We start from the raw sequence: 26143 nt of genomic DNA, 5'->3' as shown, positions 1-26143 counted from the left end.
AGTGTTTTCAGGAAAGCCGAGTGGGGTTCCTGGGTTTGGGAGGGTGGTCTGTAGTAGGCTATAAACTGGAAGGCAGTTTTACCCACTGTTAGTTGCACATGGATAGTCTCTGATGCTTCGTGCTGTGCCACCAACCTGGAGATGTGGGTATCTTTGACGAATATTGATACTCCCCCTCCTTTTGTGGTTCGGTCCAAGTTTTGGGACCGAAAAGCATGGTATGAGGTATAACCTGGTAGTGCTGGGGTGCTCTCGGAAGCCTTGAACCAGGTTTCTGTTACTGCACAGATATCGATGTTCTCCATGCTAAGGAGAGTTTAGAGTGCGTGCATCTTGAGATTTGGACTTCTGGCGTTGAGTAGCATTACTCTTAGTTTCTTATCCCTTGTGATACCTATGGAGGTGGGTTTGTCTTTTGAGCCTTGCCTAAAAAAGGCACTATGGAGGAAGCAAGAGCCTTTGCCAATATCCGAAAGCCCAGGGGTGACAGGTGCAAGCCGTCCCTAGCGAAGCATCGTGGCTTGTTGAGCATGTCATCCCAGGCAGACAGGCATTGGATCCCCTTTGAATGACACCAATACTTAAGCCAATTGTTGAAATTGATCATCTTGTCTTCATATTGTGGCATCATTCTTGGTGAGGGTAAGATGCTACTCAAGGTCAGGGTCATACCGGCCTGGGCTACATGCTCAGAGAGCTCCTCTATGTCTTTTTTCATGTAGTCCAGGGAGGTACATCTCAGGTCATTCACACCAGCATGGACAATGACAGAGTCATATTTGTACTTGCCTTGGAGTGACCTGAGTGCTTGTATTATGTGGCGGATCCTAGCGCCTGACAGGCAGCTCACCGTGACCTTCTCCTTGTTCAGCCTGGTGAGCGGGATGTCAGTGTGCCTGACGAGAGAGTCACCTATTACAAGTGTATCAGGTGTGTTGTTTAGCCTTAAGGGCTGTGACTGTTTGGCACACTGGCTTTGTGAGCTATCTCTGCTGCTTAGGCAGATTTTTATTTAGAGCCTCCGAGTATGTTTTTGTGTGCTTATGTGTTTGGTTTGCTGTCGTGGTAGGTCTATGTGAGACTGGAATTGTAGTGAGTGTGGTTTCCTTCTCCTCCTGACTGGTTACGCCAGTACTGAGTTGAGAGAGCTTAGCCTCCAGTTTGGCTATATGGTTGCATCTCTCACATGTGTTGGAATTTGTTGGGAGGAGGAGAGGGTTGTCTGTGTACATGAGGCAGTTGTAACATTGCCTCAAGATTCCCAGATTCACCAGCTGGACCGGAGAGGAGATTGACAACTGACCTTTGGACATGCTAGAATAGTATTGGGAATTCCTTTATAAGTGACAAAAAGAGCCAATGGGGAACAAGGTACTCAAGGGGAGTTTGTGAGGGTGTAATGCTTTTAATTTTTTAGTGCTGACTTATATAATTGCTTTAGTGAGCAAGTGCCAGGTAACTTAAATGCAATGTGTTACATGTAACTTAAATGCAAAAACGACAAACAGTAACTTTCTTTCAAGTGAAACAAGGAAATAAGTACAGTAAGCAATGCAGATATCACTAGGGATCCACAGAAGTGCTGAAAAGCCGCGTTTTAGGTGGAATTAGCGTTTCAGGGAAATAACAAGCAAACAAACAAAGCTAGATTCAGCAGGCCTGGATCTAGTCTATGCTACAGCAAACAAGGTGTACCAATTTCAGTAAGAAACAGTTCAAATATGCAGGCACTATAAGCCTTTAACCAGAATTTTCCAGCTCAGAAGGGCATAGTCCAGCCTCTCCTCCCACAAGAGTGCAGACCACGAACCTTCTTAATGTAAAATAACTGGCCCGAAGCCCAAGTGCTTAAATCAGAACTAATACACTTTTAGAATAACAGACACTGAGCCCTCAATCAGCAGTTCCCAACTTAGAAGGATGTAAGCTACCTGTCCTGCCACCACTGTGCAGGCCACAAACCTTCCTAATGTAAAACAACTGGTCTGAAGCCCAAGTGCTTAATCCAAAAGACAGAATGATAGCTACACTTTAATCAAGTTACTACCAAGCAGTAATAAATACAATTGAATACTTTAAAGAATGCCTGGATTAGCGCTCAAGTTATACAAACAAAGCTAGATTCAGCAGGCCTGGATCTAGTCTATGCTACAGCAAACAAGGTGTACCAATTTCAGTAAGAAGCAGTTCAAATGCTTCATGCATTAGTTTCATTAAGAAGCAGTTCATTTCCAGAAAGAAAATATCTGAGACAATACATTTTTGAAAAAACTTGATCAGCCTGTTATACAAATGTTTCTGTATAATGAGTTCTACATGCTCAGTACAACCTCCATTTTTCAAAAATAACAATATCCATATTCAACAAACTGTTAAGGTTGATTAGTGCAACATTCAATCTCTATCTAACCCCTAAAACAACTGAAATGCATCATACATTCTGCTGAACATTCCCTACTAGGAAGGCACATTACTCTCCTTGTAGTACAAAACCTCCAATTTAACTATATGTGAAATAAACACAAAACTTTGTTATGAGACTTAAATGCATGAATTAATTTTGGTTAGACATGATATAGCTTACACAGCAAATGGATGCATTCTGCACAAGTGGCAGCTTCAACACTGCTCCACTTTTTTTTGAACAAAGGGACCCAATAATGTTTTTTACACTTACACACACACACACACACACACACACACACACACACACACACACACACACACACACACACACATAGTGGGCATCTGATCCGGGGAGAAATGCTCCAGATGCATGTCTTTAGAATTTGGGAGAATACAGGAGTACCTGGAGGAAGCCCACACGATTGCAGGGAGTACATGCACACTCTGCACAAAAGGCATCCCAACCTTTTGCTGTGAGGCGGCAACGTTAACTGCTACAACACTGCGTAGCCCATGATCAGAATCTCAACCTGTTATGCATGCAGAAAGCTACAACAAATAAAAATTTAATTAACTGTGTTCTGTATGTCCTGAAGAACAACTGTATCTGGACTCAATCTAATCAATTGGTCTGTCTTTCTCTCTCCAAGAGTAATTTAAGCATCTCTTAATAGGTCAGTCACAGGCCAAATCACTGAAGAAATGAACAGAAAAATTCCTTACAAAGGCAAGTGATATGACAGCAGTAGAATATGCAACAGACATGGAGATACAAAACACTGGGTTTAATAGATTTAATGTATACTGTCCCAACATTAATTAAAAATACATGCAATCTATGCTTCCCAGCTGTTCAATGGTAAAATGTGAGGCATCATGGCCTCCTGCTGCCATAAGTCAGGAAAACTGCAGAGAAACTGGATCTTTGACACAGATGGAGCTCTGACTGCAGTCTTGCTGACCCATATTAGGGCAGTGGACTACCAGGTGTTAGAGTAAGCAGATGACAGCTGGCTTGTAGAAGGGTAGCTGGGTATGAACTGTCTGGGAGGTTAAGAAGACAAAGATGAGATGAGCCAGCTCTAAAAGCCAGGGCTCTGGAGGGAACACTTAGGCAAAAAAACATGCAGAATTCCAGCTGGAGAGAAGAACAAAAGTATGCTTTTGCGCATGATCGGATAATCTGCAAAAACATCATCTGCCAGTCATCAAGGGGATGGGAAAAGGTACATAAATAAAAGTCCAAGTTGACTATGTACAATAAACAGCATCAAATACTTATTTCCATTTCCTAACAAAGAAATGTGGCAATGGATAAGGTGTTTTTCAGTGTATATATGTGGGCGTTTTTTATGTACCTGTTGTAATGCATTGAGAAAGGGTTTCTTAACCTGAAAGCTTTGTTATTTCTATAAAGGTCTTTTAACTCAACTATTGTCGCTTTGAATGGATAAGGTGTTCCCACTGAAATACAGGATATCATCCTTTGAGAGATGGAGGGTGGTAAGCCAGTCACAATGGAGAAAGTGCAGTTGTACTGCTCTTACTATAACTGTAGATGTTTGAGTACATCAATGTTGCAGTACTAATTCTCTGCTCTTCCTACCATGCATAAACCCACAACTGACTTACTTTTCAAAGTCTTTGTATCATCTCTAGCAACTGGATATCCAAGGATAAACATCTGAATGTCAGGATGTAAGTGGGGTGTCTACTGCCACCATCTTCAAGTCGTTCTAGGTTGTGTTCAGCAGTCTGATGCCTGAGGACAACATGACCTTTCCAGATGTCAGAGTTTAGATAATAAAGATAAGGGAAAAGTTCAAACAGAGACAAGGAGCAGAGGGAGGGGATGATGATAGATAACAGCTACCCAACAGAAAAGAAAAAAAAGGTATGGGGAAAGGCCAGCAGTTAGAGGGATAGGTGAGTGGGAGTTTGTACTGCAACACTAATCTACTCAAACATCTACAATTATGGTAAGTGTAACACAACTGTACTATGTTCTACGTAGTTGTTGTTGCAGTACTGACTCTTGGGAATACTCCCAAAGCTACAGGTTGGTGGTGGTGTGTAGGGTGTCTGGTGAACTCCTGAGACAGCAGGTTTTGGAGGATGGCAGTAGCAAAGTCTACACAACCCCGCGAGGGAGTGCCTACACAATAATGTTTGATAAAGGTGTGGAGAAAGGTTCATGTGGCAGCTTCCAGAACAGCATGGGTATGGGCACCTTTAAGGAAGGCAGTGGTGGATGCCCTGTGTCTGATGGAGTGAGCCCTGAAATGGGTTGATAATGGCTTACCATGATGAGGATAACAGAAAGTAATGAAGTTGTCTAACCACCTATAACAGTTTATTTGGAGATGGGTCTGCCTTCTTTCTCTTCTGCAAAAGCCAACAGCAGTTGTTCTGCTCTATGTGGTAATTTTGGTCTGTTAAGGTAATACCTGATCTGTCAGTGTACTTCCAGAGAATATAGAATTTATTCACCTTTATTATGCATGTTTGGAAAGAACACCAGCAGATGAATAGCTTAATTCAAGGAGAGTTCTACTACCTTGGGCATAACAGAGAGATTAGTTCTGAGGGTTACCCAGTCCACGTGAAGCACAATGAAAGGTTCTCTGCACATCAGTGATTGCTGCCCTGAGACCTGCTTGGCTGAGGTGACAGCTGTCACTAAGGTGGTCTTCCATGTTAGAAAAAGAAGCGGAAGCTACTGGCTCAAAAGGTGTCCAGGTAAGTTTTTGTAATAAATAGTTTTTAGTCTCAAGCATAGTCAGGGTTTCTTCCTTGGAGGCCTTAAGTGTATTACCTCTTTTAGGAATTGTTTCAGGCAGGGGTGAGAATAGATATGGAGAAGGGCTGGTAAGACACGCAGAGATAGCAGAAGCAATCATCTTAATACTGGAAAAAGAAAGGCCCTGCAGAAATAATCCAGAAAGATATTTCAACATTTGATTTATTTCTGTATGAGGAGAAAGTACAGTTGTGCACACTTACCATAAATGTAGATGTTTGAGTGTATTCACTGCTGCAGTCCTAACCACTGGGTTATCCATGCTGTGGTAGCACTCAGTCGGTCCAATACCAGAGTCAATGTTTTGTGCGTCGGCTGCTGTTGCTTGCTGGATGACGTCAAGTCGTCCAAGCTACAAAGGAGAGCAGGCAATGCCATTACCTCAGTTTTTCTTGCCTTAATCAGCCAAAGAAATCCAATTTTAATAATTATTAGTATTCCTGGAGTCAAAGGCCTCCACAGAAATATGTCTCCCCCTAAGGACAGCAGATATCAGGGGGAAGGAGGGAGGGAAAGCATGACTGCAGCAGTGAATACACCCGAACATCTACATTTAAGTGTACACAACTGTACTATGTTCTTCATGTTTTACTGCTGCAGTCCTAACCATCGGAAAGATTCCCAAAGCTGAGGAGAAGGGTGGAAGGTTGATAGAAACTTAAGATTGGGTGAGCATGCCCTGCGGAATTGCAGAGGCAAACCCAGCCCTAGCTTTTTAGAATGGATTCAGATGGTAATGTTTGGTGAAGGTGTGGACTGAAGTCCATGTGGCAGCTTCCAGGATGTCCTTGGTGGGTACCCCTCTAAAGAATGCTGTGGAAGTAGAGGTCGCAATAGTGGAATGGGTTCTGATGGTCCTAGGGGGTGGTTTTCCATGCAAGGAGTAACAAAATTGGATGCAATGTGCTATCCATTTGGAAATGGCCTGTTTGGATATTGGTTTTCCCTGTGCCCTTGTTTTAAAGCTGACCAAGAGTAGGTCAGTTTTCCTGAATGTCTTTGTATGATCCACATCCAAAGAATGCAGCATCCTTTCCCCCTTGTTCTGAGAGTTAGGGAAGAAGGTGGGCAGGTGGATGGCCTGGTTGAGGGCAACATCTGAAACCACCTTTGGTATGAAGGAGGGATTGGTTCTCAGGGAGACCCTGTCTGCATGGAAGATGATAAATGGTTCAATGGGCATTAAAGCTTGAAGCTGACACTCTCCTGGCTGGAGTAATAGCCAGGAGAAAGGCAGTCTTCCAAGAGAGGTACTTTAATTCTGAGGATGCTGCAGGCTTGAAGGGAGGTACAGTAAGCTTTTCTAAAACATAGTTCAGGTTCCAGGCTGGGATGGGCTGTCTTCTGGGAGGCCTGATATTAGAGGTGCCTCTAAGGAATTGTTTGATAAGAGGGTGGGAGAACAATGGCTGTTCTGTATCAAAGTGTGCCGAGATGGCAGAGGCATGGATCTTTATGGAGAAGGAGAGATCCTTATTATGAAGCTCAGCAAAATAATCTAGAATAAGAGGAATGGAGGACAGATGTATGTCTGCCCCCTTGGACTGGCTCCAGGAGCAGAATCTTTTCCATTTTCCAGCGTAAGATTTTCTGGTGCTAGGCCTTCTGGTTTCTGTGATGATCTCAAGGACTTGCTTGCTTAGCATAGATTCCTTGTTGGTTATGGTAGAATAAGTCATGCTGAGAGCATGAGTGTCTGAAGGTCTGGGTGCATCATTGCCTCCCCCCCCCCTTGGGATATGAGGTATCGGAGGTAGCTGGTGAGATAGGCTGTGCAGTAGTGGGTACCAATGCTGTCTGGGCCAATCTGGGGCAATGAGTATAACTCTTGATTTTTCCTCCCTTATCTTGAATAATACTTTTGGAATGAGAGGAACAGGTGGGAATGCATACACAAAGAGGATATTCCAAGGGAAGGTCAGGGCATCGACCTTCCAGGCCAGGTGACAGTACTCCCTGGTGCAGAATTTCTGTACTTGGTGATTTAAACGAGTGGCAAAGAGGTCCACCTGGGAGGGTCCCCTACGTGTGGGTAATTTGCAGAGAAATGTCTCTGTGGATTTGCCATTCGTGTGGGTCCAGCAGGTTTCTGCTCAAGTGGTCTGCTAGGGTGTTGTTGATGCCCGGTAGGTACTGGTCTATAAGATTTAGTCCCATGGATGAGGCTGCTAGCCACAGGTTCATGGCTAGTCTGCAGATGGGGTAAGAATGAGTCCCTCTCTGTTTATTGACGTACCACATGAGAGTGGTGTTGTCTGTCTTTATGAGAAGAACCCCTGGTTTGAGGTACGGCTTGAAGGATGCCAGAGAGTTTTGCACAGCTATCATTTCCTTTTGGTTGATGTGCAAGGGTAGTATTTGTGCATCCCAGAGATCTTGGGTACATCTGCCTTCCAGGTGGGTGCCCCAGGCTATGTCCGAAGCATCTGTAGTTATGGTCTGATGGATGGAGGGTGAATGGAAGTCCCTTGTTCAGAGCACAGGCCTGATCCCATCAGAGGAACTCGGATCTTATGCAAGGGATCACAGGCAGGGAGGTGTCCAGAGGTTGTGAGTGTTGACACCATGGGTTCTTTAGGTACCACCGAATTATCCTCCTGTGCAGTCTGGCCAGGGGTACCAGGAGGATGCATGAGGCCATGTACCCTAGAGCTTGTAGGAATTTCCTGGCAGAAATCTGGGTTTGGGAGGACAGATTAGTGAAGTATTTTGGTAGGAAACTTTGTTTTTCTGGGAACAGAAAGGCCATTTGCTGTTCTGTGTCCAGTAAGGCTCCCAGAAATATGATTTTCCTGGTAGGGGTCTGTTTTGATTTCCTTTCGTTGACATTGAACCCCAGAGAGGTGAGTAGGGTTTTTACAAATGAAAGGTGTTGCAGGAGCAGTTCCTTGCAGTCTGCCTGGATGAGACAATCGTCCATGTATGGGTAAATCTGTTAATTGTTTTGCCTGCAAAAGGCAATGGCAGGAGCAAGACATTTGGTGAATACCCTGGGAGTATAAACCAAAGGGCAGAGAATTGAAAGTGTAATGATCCTGCTGTGAAGCGCAGGAATTTTCTGCGTGACTCACTTATTGGGATGTGCAGGTAAGCATCCTTTAGGTCTAAGGTGACGAGCCAAGCTTTGTTTGGCAGCATTGGTAGAAGCTGTTGTAAGGTAAGCATTTTGAATTTTGGGATTAGCAGGAAGGTATTGAGAAAGGATAGGTCCAGGATGGGATGCCAAGTCCCCTCTTTCCTAGGAACAAGGAATAGTCTGGAACAGAATCCTTTTGCAACTTGTTCTGGAAGTACAGGTTCTACTGCCCCATAGGAATATTACGTTTTGCACTTGTTTTAATGCTTCTGCCCACTGGTTTGGAGGTAGGTCTGGGTACCCTCTTGGAGGTGGTAGTTCTCAGAAATTGAATGTTTTACCTCTGAGCAATGATTTTTAAGACCCTCGGATCTTTTGTTATATAGTTCCAATTTTCTCTGCAGAGAGATAGCCTTCCTCCTAGCTTTTAGTGTGGTGGAGGCAGACAGAGACGGGAAAGGTAGTTATTGAGAGTTTTTTTCCATACAGGGTTGCTTTTGAACTCCCTGCTCTAGTATTTGCGGGGTGCCACTGTTTAGTTCTTTGCTGGCCCTGAGTTTGAGTCCTAGTGGGTCGGTCCTTACGCATTTTGCCTTGTGCCTGCCTGGTGCAGGAAAGGACCAGAGTTTAGAGGGAACATTTCTGCTGAACCTAGGAGATTGTACTTGAAGAATATCTTTAACAGTCTGCATTGATTTTGCTTGGTCTTCCATCTTTTTAAGTACCTCTTCAGTTTTCTGACCAAACAAGCAGCCTTTGTCAAGAGGTGACTCCATGACTTTAGCTTTGACATGATCAGGGAGAGGTTTGTTCCTTCAACCATACATGTCTTCTGATAACAGATCCTGTCACTGTTGCCCTGCTAGAAGCTTCTAGGGTGTCTAATCCACAGTGCAAGGAGTGCTTTGCCACCAGAGATGAAGAGTGCAGTAATTATCTCTCTTTATTGTTGGCAAAATCTGGTAAAGCAGAAATTTTCTGTTTCAAAAGTTCCAAAGTGTTCTGTTGATATTTTAACATATGGAACTGACAGTTGAGAGCCCTTATAGTTAAAGCAGAGGTATATACTTTTTTACCCCATCTGTCCAGGACCCTGGAGTCTTTGTCTGAGGGAGTAGGATTCTTTGCAGAGGTAGCCTTAACTCCCTTAGCCTTAGGTCCCTGAGTAATCACCTCTGGATCTGCTACAGGATTTCTTAGAGGAATTTCTGTGAGTCAGGTACCCTGTAGTACCTGTCACGGTTTTTAGGGGCAGGAGGAAGGGTGTCAGGGGTAAGACTGGATTCTAAGTAAACATCATCTACCACCTCCAAGATAGGTGAGATGGACAGAGGCCTATGCTGGGGTAGGTCCAGAAAAGTACAGTTGTGTACACTTACCATAAATGTAGATGTTCATAAGTTGGTACTAGGCTATCGGCCCTAGGGCTTATGCAAGCCTAGCCATAACAATTCCCTGGATATTTCTTCCCACAATATTTACTTCTTCAGGCCCCTGTCTAGCAGGGCGACTGACATGATCCCCGGGGTGAATTTCCTATCGCCCATCCAATCATCAAGGTTCCTTTTGAAGAGGGCCAAATGAGGCACTCTGCTTGATATATATGGGCAGTCTATTCCAGAGTATGGGGTGTCTCTGGGTCAGGAACCTATCCCTCCAGCATGTTTTGTTCATTGTGATGACAAGGTTTAGATCCCTGGAGCGTGTGGCTCTGAGGGATTGGGATTTCTTTAAGTGGAGCATGTCCAACAGCTCAGGGTTTGACATGGCCTTGTATGCTAAGCAGAGATCGCCTCCGAGTAGACGATATGCCACAGAGTACAGCTGGAGTTTTTTTTAGACGGTCAGTATATGGCATCTGTTCGAATGTTCGAGTGTATTCACTGTTGCAGTCATTACATTTGGGTAATCTGCTGGCAGGTTGCCCTAAGTCGGTCTGAATTCCAAAGTCTTGGGTCCTGCGTTGGTTGCTGTCTCTTCTTCCATGACGTCAGGTCGTCAGGGGTAGAAAACAGGCAGCCGATGCCATTTTCTTTAGTTTTTCTTGCCCCAGATGTCAGGTGCCCCCAAAATGGGGAGCAAAAATATATATAAACTATATATACATACAACAACATAAACTTTACCTTCATATAAAAGCAAATACACCACAAAGGCTGTAGAATATAGTGAAGGAAAGAGAGACTCCAGAATAAAAAGGGGGATGGCGGGCGGGTAACCTGGACTGCAACAGTGAATACACTCTAACATCTACATTTATGGTAAGTGTACACGACTGTACTACATTCTTCGTGTTTCACTGTTGCAGTCATTACATTTGGGTAGAATCCCAAAGCTATGGATGGGAGGCTGGAGCTAAACAGCATTAGGGGCGGCTCAGAACTGCAGTGGCAAAGCCCGCCCTGGACTTAGAGAAGAGAGGCAAATGATAATGCTTTATAAAAGTATTAACAGAACTCCAAGTAACAGCTTCTAGAATGTAGTTTCAGGGTCAGCAGCAGGGTTTTTAAATAACAATTTGTGTGAGTCAGGAACCCTGTAATATCTGTCTGGCTTGCTAGGAGCCGGAGGTAAGGAGTCTGGAGTCAAGCTTGACTCCGAAAGCACATCATCCACAATGTCTAAAACTGGAGGTATGGCTAAAGGCCTATGCTGAGGGAAAAGAAGGAAATCTCTAAGCCTCTTTTTTGATTCTGAGAAATCTTGACTCTGCCAGTGAAAGTGCTCCCTCAAAGTATGCAAGGTTTCTCCAAAGGAATAATCCTCAGGAGGAGATGTACATGGGATAGATTCCTCTGCATCAGAATCCTCATAGGGTGGTATAGAAAATTCCTGGTCAGAAGAGGAATCAGAAGAAATAGAAACCTGGTCTGAAGATTCATAATCAGTGTCTTGCCTAGGCCTCTTATCAGGAAAGGGTTGGGAACCCCTGATCAAGGTAATTAGGTCTTCAGCCATTTTGATCTGATTTTTGGGCATAGAGGCCTGAGCACGTGGCTCATGCATCAGTGTTTTAGCTTTAGAAGTTGCTTTTGCCTTTGATTTTGAAGCTGGCGTCGGTTTTATATAGAAATGCTGAGGCCTGAAGACATCCTCAAAAGCCAGTGCCCGCTCGGTGGCTCCAGACCCATCCGAGGGAGAGAAATCCGTGGGTACAATACTTTGAGAATCTCGCGGTGTGCCAGATTCCACATGGGTCTCGGTAGAGGCCTGCGACTCAAATGTAGCGGGTGTCAGGGGCTGTGAAAGCACCTCACTGAGTACCGGCTTAGAAGAAGCTTCGTTGTCAGTTTTGGACCTCGGCGGTCTGTCTCTGTCCTTTTCTTTGTGTTTTTTGTGAACTCCGGTAGTCGGATTGCTATCCGACGACATTTCAAGATAGTTAAATCTGTTTCCAACATATTTTGAGGCAAAGATATACCGACGCTTAATAGTGTATTGGTTAAATCTAGCACAAAACCAACAGCTAGGCACGTTATGATCAGGGTCTACGCAAGGAATACAGTACAAATGGAAATCCTTATGAGGTATTTGCTTTCCACAAGTAATGCAATTATTAACTTTTACTGACATCGGTATGGAGCAAGAAAAAGTTTCTCCAATGGGGTACTTAGCTTTAGTGAAGACTTCGGTTCTGAAACTCGAATTCGAAAATTTCAGGAGTCGGCCGACCGGCACTTGCAAACTGCTTGTGCTTCGGGCACTGCATGGCAAGAAAGACTAAAGAAAATGGTGTTGGCTGCCTGTTTTATACCCCTGACGTCATGGAAGAAGAGACAGCAACCAACACAGGACACAAGACTTTGGAATTCAGGCCGACTGAGGGCAACCTGCCAGCAGATTACCCAAATGTAATGACTGCAACAGTGAAACACAAAGAACATCTCTCTTAGTCTTTTCTTGGACTGAGGGAAATCCGTTGTTTCCCATTGGAAGTGTTCCCTGAGGGTGTGGAGGGTTTCCCCAAAGAAAAAGTCCTCCGGAGGTGATGCAGAAGGAATAGATTCTTCTCTATCGGAGTCTTCATATGCAATAAGAGGATTTTCCTCTTCAAAAACAGAGGAGTCAGATCCCTCAGGGTCTAAATCCAATTGGATGTCTGGAGAAGGTTCCCTTCTTTTGGCTGGAGTGGCCTGATTACCCCAGATGAAAGTGACGAGATCCTCCACCATTTTAACCATTCTAGTTTGAGGAGGGGGAGGAGTAGTGGAATGGAGACGTTTTGCTGTTTTCTTTGGAATAGCTCTAAGTCTGGCCTGAAGAACATCCCTTGGTGCTGTCGATGTGTTAGTCGGAAGCGGGGGGGGGGGGCCTTGAAGTGAAATCCAAAGTGCGATTGGTATATAAGGAAGCCGGTGACTGCTTAGCAGCTCTGGACCCAACCGAGGCAGAGACAGCCAAAGGCTCGTTAGACGATCCAGACATCTGCAGCATACAGGACCCGAAAGGGTCTCAGTAGAGGGGTGTGAAGTAATCGAGTCGGGCATCAGGGGCTGCGAAAGCACCTCACTGAATTCCGAAGAAGTAACGACCTGTTTAGCGGTGGTGTCGTCGGAAGGTTTGGCCTTATGCGGTCTGTCTCCATCCTTATCTTTAAGTTTTTTCGGAAGATCTGCGGTCTGCTGACTGATGGATGCCATGTCGGTAATTGGAGAAGGAAGACGAAAATAACTGGCTACAAACAGAGCTGTACGATGAACAGTTCTAGCATTAAGGAGGGCACAGAACTGACAGTGGGGTATGTTGTGATCTGGGCTTAAGCAAGTGATGCAGTAAGAATGGAAGTCTCAGTGTGGTATTTGCTTATAACAGGCGAGACAGTTATTGACTTTTTCGAACATCGGTTAGTGCAAGAAAAAGGAAGGATCCCCAATAGGGTACTTCGCTTTAGACATTTTCAGCTGAAGTTTGAAATCTGGAAACAGCCGACCGGCACTGTTGCAAATTGCTTCTGCTATGGGCTCCATGGCAAGAAAGAATGAGGTAATGGTGTCGCCTGCTCTCCTTTATAGCTTGGATGACCTGACATCATCCAGCAAGCAACAGCAGCCAATGCACAAAACCTTGACTTTGGTATTCGGACCGACTGAGGGCTATCACAGCATGGATAATCCAACGGTTAGGACTGCAGCAGTGAAACACATCTGATGTTTTTGTTCTGGTATGAAAAAGAAAACCTTTCCCATTTGGAAAAAGTATGACTTTCTGGTAGTCAGTTTTCTTGACTCTCTCAGGAGAGTTAGCACTTCTGTAGAGAGTAGTTTGCATTTTTTAGGTTAAATTCCAATTCTCCATGCTGTTAGTTTGAGTGTGGTCAGGTAGGGATGCATGACAAACCCTCTTTAGCTTGGTGAGTAGATCACTGGTGAAAGAATGTAATCTCTCTTTGCTAAAAGTCAAGAGGAGGGATAACCAATGTTGCCTTGGCCAGGAGGAGGCCACGAGTGTCATGCTTGGCCTGTCTGACATCACTTTTAACAGTGCCCTGAGGATCAAGGGTAACTGTGCAAAGGCATACAGAAATAGGTCTGTTCATATGAAGAAAAAGGTGTCTGCCCTCCATGACCCTGTGTGTTGGGTTTGGGAGCAGAAATGTTGTAACTGTCTGTTTTGATGAGAGGCAAAAGGTCTATAGTGGGGAATCTCCACTGATAGGTGAGGTCCAGGAAAACCTCTCTCTTCAGGATCCATTTGTTTGAGTCCAGAATCTCCCCAACAGGTTAGTTATCTGAATAAGAAGTTATGTACTCACCATAACGTTACATCTGAGTAGGTATCTTCATTTGTCTGCAACCTGTGGGATACGGATCCGATCTCGGATCCGAGCCGGCAACTTCTAACATAGCATAGATCTGAGCTCCTAGCTCCTCCCCCTTACCTATAATCCCCTGCCTGCCCTGACTGACCTCAGATCAAGTTTGCCCCATAGCACAACAGATAACAGGTGTCCCAATGGGAGCATATGCTAATAACATAAGAGCGATCCAATCGGTCAGGGGGAAGGAGGGGGGGATGGTTGCAGACAAATGAAAATACCTACTCAGATGGAACGTTATGGTGAGTACATAACTTCTTAATCTGAAGTAGGAACTTCATTTGTCAGCAACCTGTGGGACAGAGTCCCCAGCTACCTAAGTCTTGGGTGGCCTTCATGTAAGGATATTCCGGAGCACCGCAGAGCCAAAGGACGCTCTACCTCGGGAAACAACATCTATTTTATAATGGCTGATAAAGGTGTGAGATGAAGCCCAAGTGGCTGCGGAACAAATGTCATCCAGTGGAACCCTAGCTTGAAAGGCTGCAGAAGTGGCAACAGCCCTAGTAGAATGAGCACGGACTCCTTGAGGTGCAGGCCTTCCCGAACTCTTTGAGGTGCAGGCCTTCCCGAACTCTGATATGCTAACAGAATACAGCTCGAGATCCATCTAGAGAGAGAAACCTTAGAAACTGATTTTCCGAAATTACTTTTGGAAAAGGAGATAAACAACTGATCGGATTGCCTATGACCAGCAGTTCTGTGGATATAAAAACGTAACTGTCTGTGTACGTCCAAGGAATGAAGCTTGTACTCTCCTTTGTTATGAAAGTTGGGGAAAAACACTGGGAGATTGATGGATTGATTGATGTTCGCTTCTGAAGATACCTTAGGTAGAAAGGACGGATTGATTCTGAGGTAAACCCTATCCGGGTGAAAAACCAAATATGGTGGTTTGACACAAAGGGCTTGCAATTCCGATACCCTTTTGGCTGAAGTTATGGCTACCAAAAAGGCTGTCTTCCAAGAGAGAAATTTGAGATCAACCGTGGCAGCCGGTTCGAATGGGGGACCAGTCAAGGCCTGCAAGACTAAGGATAAATCCCATGGAGGTACCACCTCTTTAACTGGAGGCCTAAGGAGGAAGGTACCCTTAAGGAAGGTCTTACACAGTTTGGAAGTGATAATAGGACCAGACTCTTGCCCCACATGGTAGTATGATATTGCTGCCAGCTGTACCTTGACTGTGGAAGAACTAGCCCCCTGGTGAAAGAGAGAGGTTAGAAAATCTAGAATCGATGATATCGGGGCTGTAAAAGGGTCTAAACGACGGTGTTTTGCCCAAATGGTGAAGCGTTTCCACTTACTCCGATAAACCTTCATGGTGGAAGGCTTGTGAGCTGCTACAAGAATGGCTTTGACCGGTGATGAGATCCCGGGAGTCCTTATGAGGAGTGGAACTGGAGCAACCAAGCCGTCAGCTTGAGGATGACCAGGTTCGGAGTCGGAAAACCGAGAGGATGAGAGATGAGATCCGGAATGGGATCCAGAATCCATGGTGGATACACTAGGTGAGACCATAGGTAAGGGAACCACGTCTGACGAGGCCAGAATGGGGCAATGAGGATCATTCTGCTCCCCAGCTGCCTGGCTTTCTGTAACAATTTCAACATCAGGGGAAGAGGAGGGTAAGCATAAAGCAGACCGGGAGGCCAAGCATGAACTAGAGAGTCTCTCGGGGACTTCCCCAGAGGGGGGATCAGAGCGAAGTAATCGTTGCATTTCGTGTTTGAAGGAGAGGCAAAAAGATCGCAACAAGGTCACCCCCATTGGGCAAATACTTGCTCTGCCACTCGGTGGTTGAGAGACCACTCTTAAGGAGTCAGGATAGTACGACTGAGCCTGTCCGCTAAAATGTTGGACCGTCCCGGAATGTGTGTTGCTATGAGAAAGCGGTTGGTGGAAATCACCCATTCCCACACTCTCATGGCCTCGCGGCAAAGGGGGTAAGACCTGGTTCCCCCCTGTTTGTTGACGTACCAGACTACCGACATGTTGTCTGTCTGTACCGCAATTGTCCCTACCGGAAGAGAGTTGTGTAGTGCTTGCAACATCAAAAGCACCGCTCTCATCTCTAGGATGTTGATATGCAAAGAGGTCTCTACGTCGTTCCAAGTGCCTTGGACTGTTCTGCCTGAAAAATGCCCCCCCCCACCCCAGGCGAGAAGCGTCCGTGGTCACTGTGTCGACTGGCGGAGGTAGTGAGAAGGGACGGCCCGTGTGGGGAGACTGGAGCCACCACAGGAGCGATTCTCTGCAAACCTTGCTTAAGGAAACGGGGTGAGACAGAGGGTAGCAAGACAGTGACCATTGTACCTGGAGGGTCCACTGTAGAATCCTCATGTTCAACCGGGCCAATGGTAGCAGAGGGATTGCAGCCGCCATAGATCCTAGGGCCCTCAGAATCAATTCCGCCGAAGGAGTTTGCAGATGAAGAATGGCCTGCACGTGTAACATCAGGCTCCGAAGTCGATCTGGAGTCAAGAACGCAAGCATCTGTCTGGAATCCAGTCTTGCCCCTATAAAATCTAGCGTCTGTGTAGGGATGAGTGAGGATTTGGTCATGTTGATGGTTAATCCTAATAGAGGAGCCAGACCGAGAAAATAGTCCCTGCCTGAGCAAAGTAGATGCCTTGTTGGGGCTGTGAGGAGCCAGTCGTCCAGGTATGGAAAGACCTGAATTCCCTGGAGTCTCAGGTGGGCCGCTACTACCGCTAGGACCTTGGTGAACACCCTGGGGCTGAGGTGAGACCGAAGGGGAGGACCCTGAATTGAAAGTGACTGGCTCCCAGCCGGAAGCGGAGGAACCTCCTGGAACGCCTGTCTACTAGAACATGATAGTACGCATCCTTGAGGTCTATAGAGCACATCCAGTCGTCCTCCCACAATAAGGGGAGGACGGATTGCAACGTGACCATTCGGAACTTTTGTTTGGGTACCACCAGGTTTAGGAAAGAGAGGTCGAGGATGGACCTCAAGTCCCCCGTCTTTTTTGGCATCAGAAAGAACCTGGAGTAAAAACCTGATCCGACTTGATCTGGGGGGACGGGCTGGATGGCTCTTTTTTGTAGAAGCTGCTGGATTTCTGCAGCGGCCGCCTTCTTTTGACTGGGTGGGACATCGGGAAGGCTTCTGATTCTGGGGTTGGCTATGAAGGGAATTAGGTAACCTCTGGATATAATGCGAAGCACCCAGCGATCTGTTGTTATGGACTCCCATTTTGCCAGGTGCTTCGAAAAACGCCCCCCGACTGCCTCCAGAGTGGAGCAGTCGGGAAACCCCTCAGGGGTTCTGCGTGGGCCTCTCAGAGAAAGGTTCTCTGGACCCAAAATTCCTCGGACCCCTCTGCCTCTGGGGCGGCGTCCTCCCTGTCCTCCTCTGCCACGAGAGGACTGGTTGTCCTGAGCAGACTGAGACTGATGCGATTTTTGGAACCACATCTTCTTCTGACCCTTTTGGTTCTTGGAAAAGGACCTCTGGGGCGCAGAGAAGCGGACTCCGACGGCAGACAAGGTCTTCCCGTCTTTCTCGCTCTGGACAAGAGTGTCGCGAACGGTTTTGCCGAACAGTGCAGAACCATCAAAAGGGGCATTCGCGAATGACGCCTTAAAGGGTTCCGAGAAGTCACAGTGACGGAGCCAGGCCTGTCTCCTCATGACAAGCCCGACTCCGCCTGCTCTAGCGGCTCCCTCTGTAGCATGAGACAATAGCCGCATAGAGGTATTAGAGATAGAGCGGAGGGTGGCCATTCGGGAAGAGTACAAATCCTTGTCTCCCTCCGACATGGACCCCGGGGGAGAAGCAGCTTATTCCTTAATTAGGTCCCGCTGCATCCTAATAACATGTGCCATATAGTTCAAGGCCCTCATAGAGAAGGTCGCTGAACTGAAGGCCCGCTTCCCAAGACGGTCCATCGCACGAGACTCCTTGCTCGGGGGATGAACCGTGGGGCTCTCTTGAGCCAACTCTTTCTTAGTGGCTGCAGCCACCAACATGGCATCCACAGGGGGACCTCTGCTCCAATGTGATCTCTCTGCAGGGGGGCTCAAAATTTTGTCTGGGCATCTGGGGATCGGCTCTACTGTGTACGGTTCCTTCCAAGCCCTAGAGGATATGAGATCCACCAGGGGGTCGGGTGGAGGGGACACCCAAGAGGTAGATGGTCCTGCTTCGAACGCCTCAAGGAATACGGACTCGTCAGAGGAAGCCTTGGGGGCAGACCACGCACCTCTGATTTTGAGCATTTTCATGATGTCTCCAAAGGAGACATCCTCAGGGGGTGATCTCGGGGAGCCTTCCCCTTCATCCAAGTCTGTATCTTCTGTGAGACTCTCAGGGGAGTCTATGTGCCTCCTTTTGCACTTTGCCTTGTGGAGAATCTCCTCGGGGGGGCTGTCCAAGGAGTCCTCACGGGCTGTAACCTGTTCCACTGGAACTCCTAAAGGTGCTGAGGCAGGCTGCCCAGAGGTCTGGATGAGGGGAGCCAGGATCAGATGAGAAGGAGTGCAGGAGGGAGCCGAAGCCAGGACCGGAGGCCTGGAAGCACTCGACAGTGCCCTCTCCACCGCAGCGAAAGCCGAGGGGGAACCGTTCTCAGAAGGATCCGATATCCGACTCCCACTCTGATCCGAAGCAGGGATCGGACCTGGCGCCGAGAACGTCGGATCCGAAGGACCAGTGTGCTCCGACCGGGACGGAGCCGAAAGCACACGAATCCCTCGGATCCGGCTCGCCCACGGCTCCGAGAGGTCGGATCCGACAGACTCGAGGGAATAGTCGGAGCCGACGTGCCCAGCACGGTCGGCTCCGACCTACCCCCGAATCCAACGTGGCTCGGCTCCGAGCCCGGAATGCGGGTCGGAGAAGGAGCTATAGGAGCGAAAAAAGGGGTCGAGCTCCCCCCCAGAGGGGGGGGAGGCAAGAGCACTCCCATCTGCATCTGGGCCTGGATGAATCTCCTCATCATCCGGTCCATATCCACATCAGACATGCTAAAAGTGGACCTCGACGAGGCCACCGAGGCAGACCTGGAGTGTCGCCTTGATGACCTCGACGGGGACCGGATCACCTCCTCCTCGGGACCCGGGGAGAAACAAGGGGATCGGATCCGAGGAGGAGGAGATCGAGAAGACTTGGACGGGAAAGCCCTCTTGGCGGGCGGGCCGATGAAGAATCCTCGCCCGCCGCTTAAGGTGCTTCTCCCGCTTCTCTTTCCTGGCCTCCCTATCCTCCGGAGCCGGGCGGGAGGTTGAGTCCCGGTCGGAGGAAGGGAGGCAGGGGTGACCGCCACCGGGGGTAGCGGGCACAGACAGGAGGCCGAAGCAGAGTCTGGGGGTAGAAGACCCGCCAGAACTAGCTTCGACCTTCGATCCTTGAGTGCCCTGGGGTTGAACGCCGCGCAAATTGCGCAACCCGATGAGAGGTGTTCAACCCCAAGGCACCTAACGCACCGAGTGTGGCCATCAGCCGGTGAAAGCTTGTGACCACACTCGGTGCATTTCGAAAAAATTGCCTTAGGGGCCTCCGACATACTGAAGTAAGCACACTCACTAGGCCCCTAATCCAGTCACACACACACGCTACGAACAGCGGGGAGGGAGAATTATACTTAAAATAAAACAAGTAAGTTATAAATGTAAAAGGAGAAAGGGTAAACCTATCACACACACAACCAGTCACTCAGAAGAAAAAATATAAAAACTTTTTTTCTCACAAACGCCAAGAGCTCTGAACCTAGCTGTTGCTTGAAGAGCGGCAAACTAGATCTGGGGTCAGTCAGGGCAGGCAGGGGATTATGGGTAAGGGGGAGGAGCTAGGAGCTCGGATCTATGCTATGTTAGAAGTTGCCGGCTCGGATCCGAGATCGGATCCGTATCCCACAGGTTGCTGACAAATGAAGTTCCTACTTCAGATAATAGGTTACAAGAAACTCTGGAGAAAACAAGCCGAAAGATGGCTTGCAAGTTTCTGATAAACTGTAGTAGCACATCTGACTGCACAGCTAGAAAGAACTGAAGATGGTGACAATGGGCACTATTCTTATACTTTGATGTTGGTCCTCAGACTTCCGTCAGCTAGGCATGATGAAAATAACTCTGGAAAGTAGACCAGTTGTGAGCTTCTGAATGGTGGGAAGACCCAAGAATCAGTACTGCAGCACTGACTACAAAGAACATCAAAAGGATCAGAGGGTCACTGGGGACATTTAATAGTTAACAACCTATGACCATACAACTTTCATCCCTCAACCCTCCAGGAGTATTACAGAGAAATTTTAACAATAAGGTACTCTACTAATGGAAAGATGGGATACCCCCCCAAAGGGTAATGTAGGATGGTAAGTCTGGTGGGCTACAGGAATTAATGGATCAGTCAATGAAATGGAAGGAGGAATAGTCAAATGTGGGTAGGCCAGTAAGAAAAAAATGTACAAACATTTATAAGGATATTAATGGAAGTTTAATGCCCACTCTACACAAAAAAATAAACTGGCAAAATGTTTCTCCATGATGTCTGCAAACATGTACAAGTAGCTGAAGTCAATATCAATTAGTTTGTTTCATGCAGACTTGTTTCTCAGACCATAATTCTTGAAAATATCCAGCAAACAAGCACAGAATGTCCTAACCCTTCCACTTGTTTACACTTTCTTTAATGCACCCAAAATAATTTTTCCAAACAGCAGGAACAAAATTGTTTCAAGCATTAGACAGTTTAGTGCATTAGTTGGTAAATAAAGACTGCTGCGTAGTCTGTAAATAAAATGGCCCTAGAACACATTAAGATGAAATAAACACTTCAATCATTTGTGATACTTAAAATAAAATAAGCTACTTACATCTATAATTAAATCTGTGTATGGTTTAAGGGGATCTCCATCATTGTCAGTTCCAGATAAATCCCGCCTATATTTCACTAAGAACAGACCAAGATTTTTTTCTTCTTTTGAAATCTTCAGCCTCAAATCAAGTTTATTGACATCCTCTGGGCTTTGAAGTAATGAGACCAGAACTGTCATAGGCTTCGGGCAAAGGTTTTGGAGATTATTCCACACTCTGTTCAATTCTTCTAGATTTCCACTGACTGGCAGTCCTGAAAAGAAACACTTTAATTTACCTCTAAATTACTAAAGCGTATTGATCTTTCAAATATCACATACAAAACACACTTACAGATTGTCATGGTAGACTCCTTTTTTCCTTTAATAATCAGTATGAAGCAATCCCTATAAAATAACACCATTCTTGCATTTCTTGTAAATCATAAGTATAATCACAAAATATTTTTGACTACACTGCAAATCATATAGTGTACGATGACATCAGTTCAAATGGTACCTATTTTCCATCCTTAATTTACAAAATGGAACTGGGACATATGGTCTATTCCTTAACTTAATTCCCATACATTTATGTAGCAGATAAGGTAGATTCATCTTACTAAAAGACAACAACAATAATAAAGAAAAGAGTGCTCCTTTCACCTCTTGATATTTCTGAATGAATGGATGTTGACCTATTTATTGCAAGTTGTCTGCTCAATGACTAGCTTATCAATACAAACTAATCGAGGTGGCACTCTTGCTGAATATATATACACTGGTCGAGTGTACATTTTCATAGAGTGTATGCATACACAAGCACTGTTGTGCTGCATGTCTGGTTTCTCTCAAAACAGCAAGATCTTGTTAGTATGTGAGAAATATGCTGGGTATAATAAAGCAATATGTATGTGTGTATTAGTATGTCAATACATTTTTTCCTCATGGATTAGGGCTTGTGAGGAGAGTACTGTACAGTTATGGTTAGGAGTGACTGATCAAAAGTGTGTTGTAATTCAGGCTATGTTGGAACTGTGACGTTACACTGTGTGATGTGTAATAGCAGTATTCTGTGTGAGTAGTCGACAGTATGATGATTTCTGGATTCTGTGCATTGGAGGAAGCAGTCAAAAGGCTGACGGTGTGAATGTATAATTAAAAGCATACACTGTGTGTGGGTTTTGTGTGATGGAATAAATCTGTGGAGTGTATTTAGAGGAAGGGACATGTTTCTGCGTATCTATTAAGAGTGAATGATTATTGTTAAGAAGCACATACTGTGTGCACGTGAGGACATGGAATGCGGCACTTATTTCAGGAAAGTATACATTAGGTGTGCTTGATGTGCATTGTGAGAAAGGTAAGAGAGGTGTACACTGTGGCAACATGAGTGGTTGCATGACTGTGTTCAGAGATGATTATATACAGAGGCTTGTGTCCCACCATGTTAGAACTGAGCTTACTGTGTGTGTTTTTGTCTATTAGGTAATGTGGGTACTGAGTGATACATGGAGTGTGTGCGTGTGTATGTATGTTCAATATGATATTATGTCAATTAACAGCCAATGACTATGCTTCACCAATTTGACTTTTCCACAAGCTGGTTCCTGACCAACTTGTTACTAACAGAAGAAGACCTAACTCAAAAGTACTCCATTCATCTCATCCAAGTTTTATCTGTTCAGATTCTTTACCCATAACTTTCTAAGCTTATACTTTCTCATAGCAATTATCTCCTCAGTTTTAACAGTCTCTGCAACAGCTGTGCTTTTTCAACAATTTCCTTTAAAGCCTTCATCTGAGTAGTGCCAAAATGCACTAGATTTACTGCCCTCAAATAATATGAAGTTAAAAAAATACAGCCAATTCCTTCTACCATGTTTAGTTGGCGTTCACCAGAGTCTCCCCATTAATCACCAACTTCTCTTTTTATAGCATGTCATACTGTAATACTTACTAATAAAACGTATTCAATTCTTTCAGCCTATATAACACTCAAGTCAGGTTCTGCTCTGGTTGCCCCCCATCTCAGAATACTAAATAAATGTTTCTTTCATATATAAAGGCATCTGAGCTACACACAAGCATCTTAAGTGATTTATTTCCAGCCAGTCTACATTATTTATTTTAACATTTGTTAACTGGGAAAGTCTGACTTGGAATGAAGCCAATTTTCAGCAGAGGCCAGGGGAGAAACACTCCAGATGTATGTCTTTGTAACCCATCTCCATCAAACATCTTGCTGAGTGCAACCACCATAAAAGCCATAAAATCCATCAGAAGAAAAGTACAGTTTTGTACCTACCATAAATGTAGATGTCCGAACTGGATAGCATCTGCAGTCATAACAACTGGGTTGTCCTGTCATCAGGCAGCCCTTCAGTCGGCCGGATTCCAAAGTCCGGGTCCGGCTTCGGCTGATGTCGCACTCACCCAACATCATCTCTGTTGGTCTTCGGGTATAAAGGCATCAGCCGACGCCATTTTCCTCAGTGTTTCTTGCCCCAGATGCCAGTAGCCCTCTTGGAGGCTAAAATTTGGATAGATGCCAATGTTTCCAAAAAGATAGAGGTAAACACACAAAAAAGCATGTATGTACATATATACAAACAAATACACCATAATAGACTCCCCCCACCAGCTAGCTATTAGGAGGGTAAAACACCCTAGGAGTACCACAGAGGGGAAGGAGGGAGGGTAATCCTGACTGCAGATGCTATCCAGTTCGGACATCTACATTTATGGTAGGTACAAAACTGTACTATGTCCTTCATGGATGCATCTGCAGTCATAACAACTGGGTAGAATACCATAGCCAACTAGGGAGGAGGATAAAACTAGATTATGGTGTGTTTAGGATCCCTTGCAGTACAGCAGTGGCAAACCCTGCTCGGGATCTGGAATATAGAGGCAAATTATAATGCTTGGCAAATGTATGCACGGAGGTCCAAGTAGCCGCCTCAATAATGTCTTTGGTTGCCACTCCTCGTAAGAAGGCTGTGGTAGTGGCTGTTGCCCTTGTAGAATGAGGTCTTATGTTCTGTGGAATTGGTTTTCCATGGAAGGAGTAACAGAATCGTATGCAATTTCCTATCCATTTGGAGATTGTCTGTTTGGAAATAGCTTTTCCTTCCCTTCCTGTTGCATAGGCTACAAAAAGATGGTCAGTCTTTCTGCTATTTTTTGTTCTGTCCAAGTAGTAGCGTAGCTGTCTATGTACATCCAAGGTATGCAGTATTCTTTCCCCTCTGTTTTGTGGGTTGGGAAAGAAGGTAGGTAGGTGGATTGCCTGGTTTAAAGACACTCTGGATACCACCTTAGGCATAAATGTAGGATTAGTCCTCATGGACACTCTATCTTGGTGGAAGATTAGGAAGGGTTGCACTGCCATTAAGGCCTGTAGTTCTGAAACCCTCCTAGCTGAAGTAATTGCCAGTAGGAAAGCAGTTTTCCATGACAGGTGTTGTAGGTCTGCTGTTGCTGCTGGTTCAAAGGGTGATAGTGTCAACTTTTCTAGCACAAAGTTTAAGTCCCAAGCTGGTAAAGGTGGTTTCCTTGGAGGTTTTACATTCTTGATTCCTCTGAGGAACTGCCTGAGCAAAGGGTGCGAAAAAACAGGTGGATCAAAGCTGTATTCTGCTGAAATAGCTGATGCATGTATCTTGATGGAGGAGTAGGACAGGCCTGAATGAAGAAGTTCGGCCAGATACTCCAGAATGTTAGGTATATCTATGTTTGACACATCTTTTCCTCTTTCAGTACTCCAAATGACAAACCTTTTCCATTTTCCAGCATAGTTCCTTCTTGTTGAAGGTCTGCGTGCTTCAAGAATAATGTCTTTAACTCTTTGGGAAAGCTCTGGGTTAGCTGCTGCTATGTGATGTTCCATGCAGTCAGTTGCAACGTTTTTAGGTTTGGATGTATGATGCTGTAGTTGTTCTGAGTTAACATCAAAGGCATCAGGGGTACTGGCCACATATTGTTCCGAGACATGCTCCTCAGCAGTGGGTACCAGTGTTGTCTTGGCCAGTTTGGAGCTATCAGGATTATCCTTGGACGTTCTTCCTTGATCTTTAGTAATACTTTGTGTATCAAGGGAAGAGGTGGGAATGCATATGCTGTCAGGCCTTTCCAGCTGAAGGAGAGCGAATCCACTTTCCATGCTAGTGGGTGGAATGTCCTTGTGCAGAATTTTTTGAGCTGGTGATTGAGAGGTGATGCGAATAGATCTATCTGAGGCATTCCCCATTTCTTTGAGATGGTCTTGAAGATGTCCGGGTGCAGTTTCCATTCGTGGGCATCCGATGTGGTTCTGCTTAATATGTCTGCTAGAGTATTTTCTTTTCCCGGTACAAATATTGCCTGTAACTGGATGTTGTAGCTGAGTGCCAGGGTCCACAGCTCCAAAGTCATTCTGCATAGGGGGTATGAATGAGTGCCTCCCTGCTTGTTGATGTACCACATGACTGTGGTGTTGTCTGTCCTTATCATCAACTGGCCCTCTTTGAGAAGTGGTCTGAACCTTTGGATTGCCAGTTTTACTGCCAGCATTTCTTTTAGGTTGATGTGCAGGTGAAGTTGATCCTGTGTCCACAATCCTTGCACGCATTTGTCCAGCATGTGGGCCCCCATCCTAGGTCTGAAGCGTCTGTTGTGATGGTCTGGCTTGCTTGACATCTGCGAAAGGGTAGGCCTGGGTTTGTCTGGCATGCCTGAGCCCACCATAGGAACTCCTGTTTTAAGCATGGAATTAGTGGGATTTCTGTTTCTAGGCTGTGTCTGTGTTGGGACCATAAATTCTTTAGGTACCACTGTAGTTTTCTCATATGTAGTCTGGCAAGTGGGACCAAGATTATGCATGATGCCATGAAGCCCAAGGCCTGCAGTACTTTTCTTGCTGTTAACTTGTTCAGCTTTGTTAGTGCTAAGAAGTAAAGAGGGAGTTCTTTTTGTTTTTCTGCAGTTAGGAATGCCATTTGTTTTACTGTGTCCAATTCCGCGCCCAAGAATGTCCTTGTTTGGGATGGTATCAGCCTTGACTTTTGTAGATTGACTGTGTATCCCAGTGCTTGTAGCAAGTAAATGACCCTTTGTAAATCTGTTGTCAGCTTGCTTTTGTTGTCCCCTTGTAGCAGGCAGTCGTCCAGGTATGGGTAAATTTGAATTCCCTGTAGTCTGCAATGGGCTATTACTGATGCCAGGCATTTTGTGAATACTCTGGGCGCA

General features: G+C 45.6%; 1 protein-coding gene across 1 annotated transcript in view; it reads right to left on the bottom strand.

The window, feature by feature from the left end:
* The window catches only part of TRNT1 (tRNA nucleotidyl transferase 1), a 419244-nt gene that overhangs the window by 40260 nt on the left and 352841 nt on the right, over window positions 1-26143 (bottom strand). Inside the window, exon 6 of the mRNA XM_044078012.1 lies at window positions 20936-21189. Coding sequence (XP_043933947.1) covers window positions 20936-21189 — 254 coding nt within the window. The remainder of the gene's footprint in view (window positions 1-20935; window positions 21190-26143) is intronic.

The sequence above is a fragment of the Protopterus annectens genome, chromosome 7.part0 (assembly GCF_019279795.1).
Source record: "Protopterus annectens isolate FY-2018-M chromosome 7.part0, PAN1.0, whole genome shotgun sequence".
In the NCBI taxonomy this organism is placed as follows: Eukaryota; Metazoa; Chordata; order Ceratodontiformes; family Protopteridae; genus Protopterus; species Protopterus annectens.
Note: the sequence above shows the minus strand (reverse complement) of the source record. Positions and strands in the feature narration are given on the sequence as shown.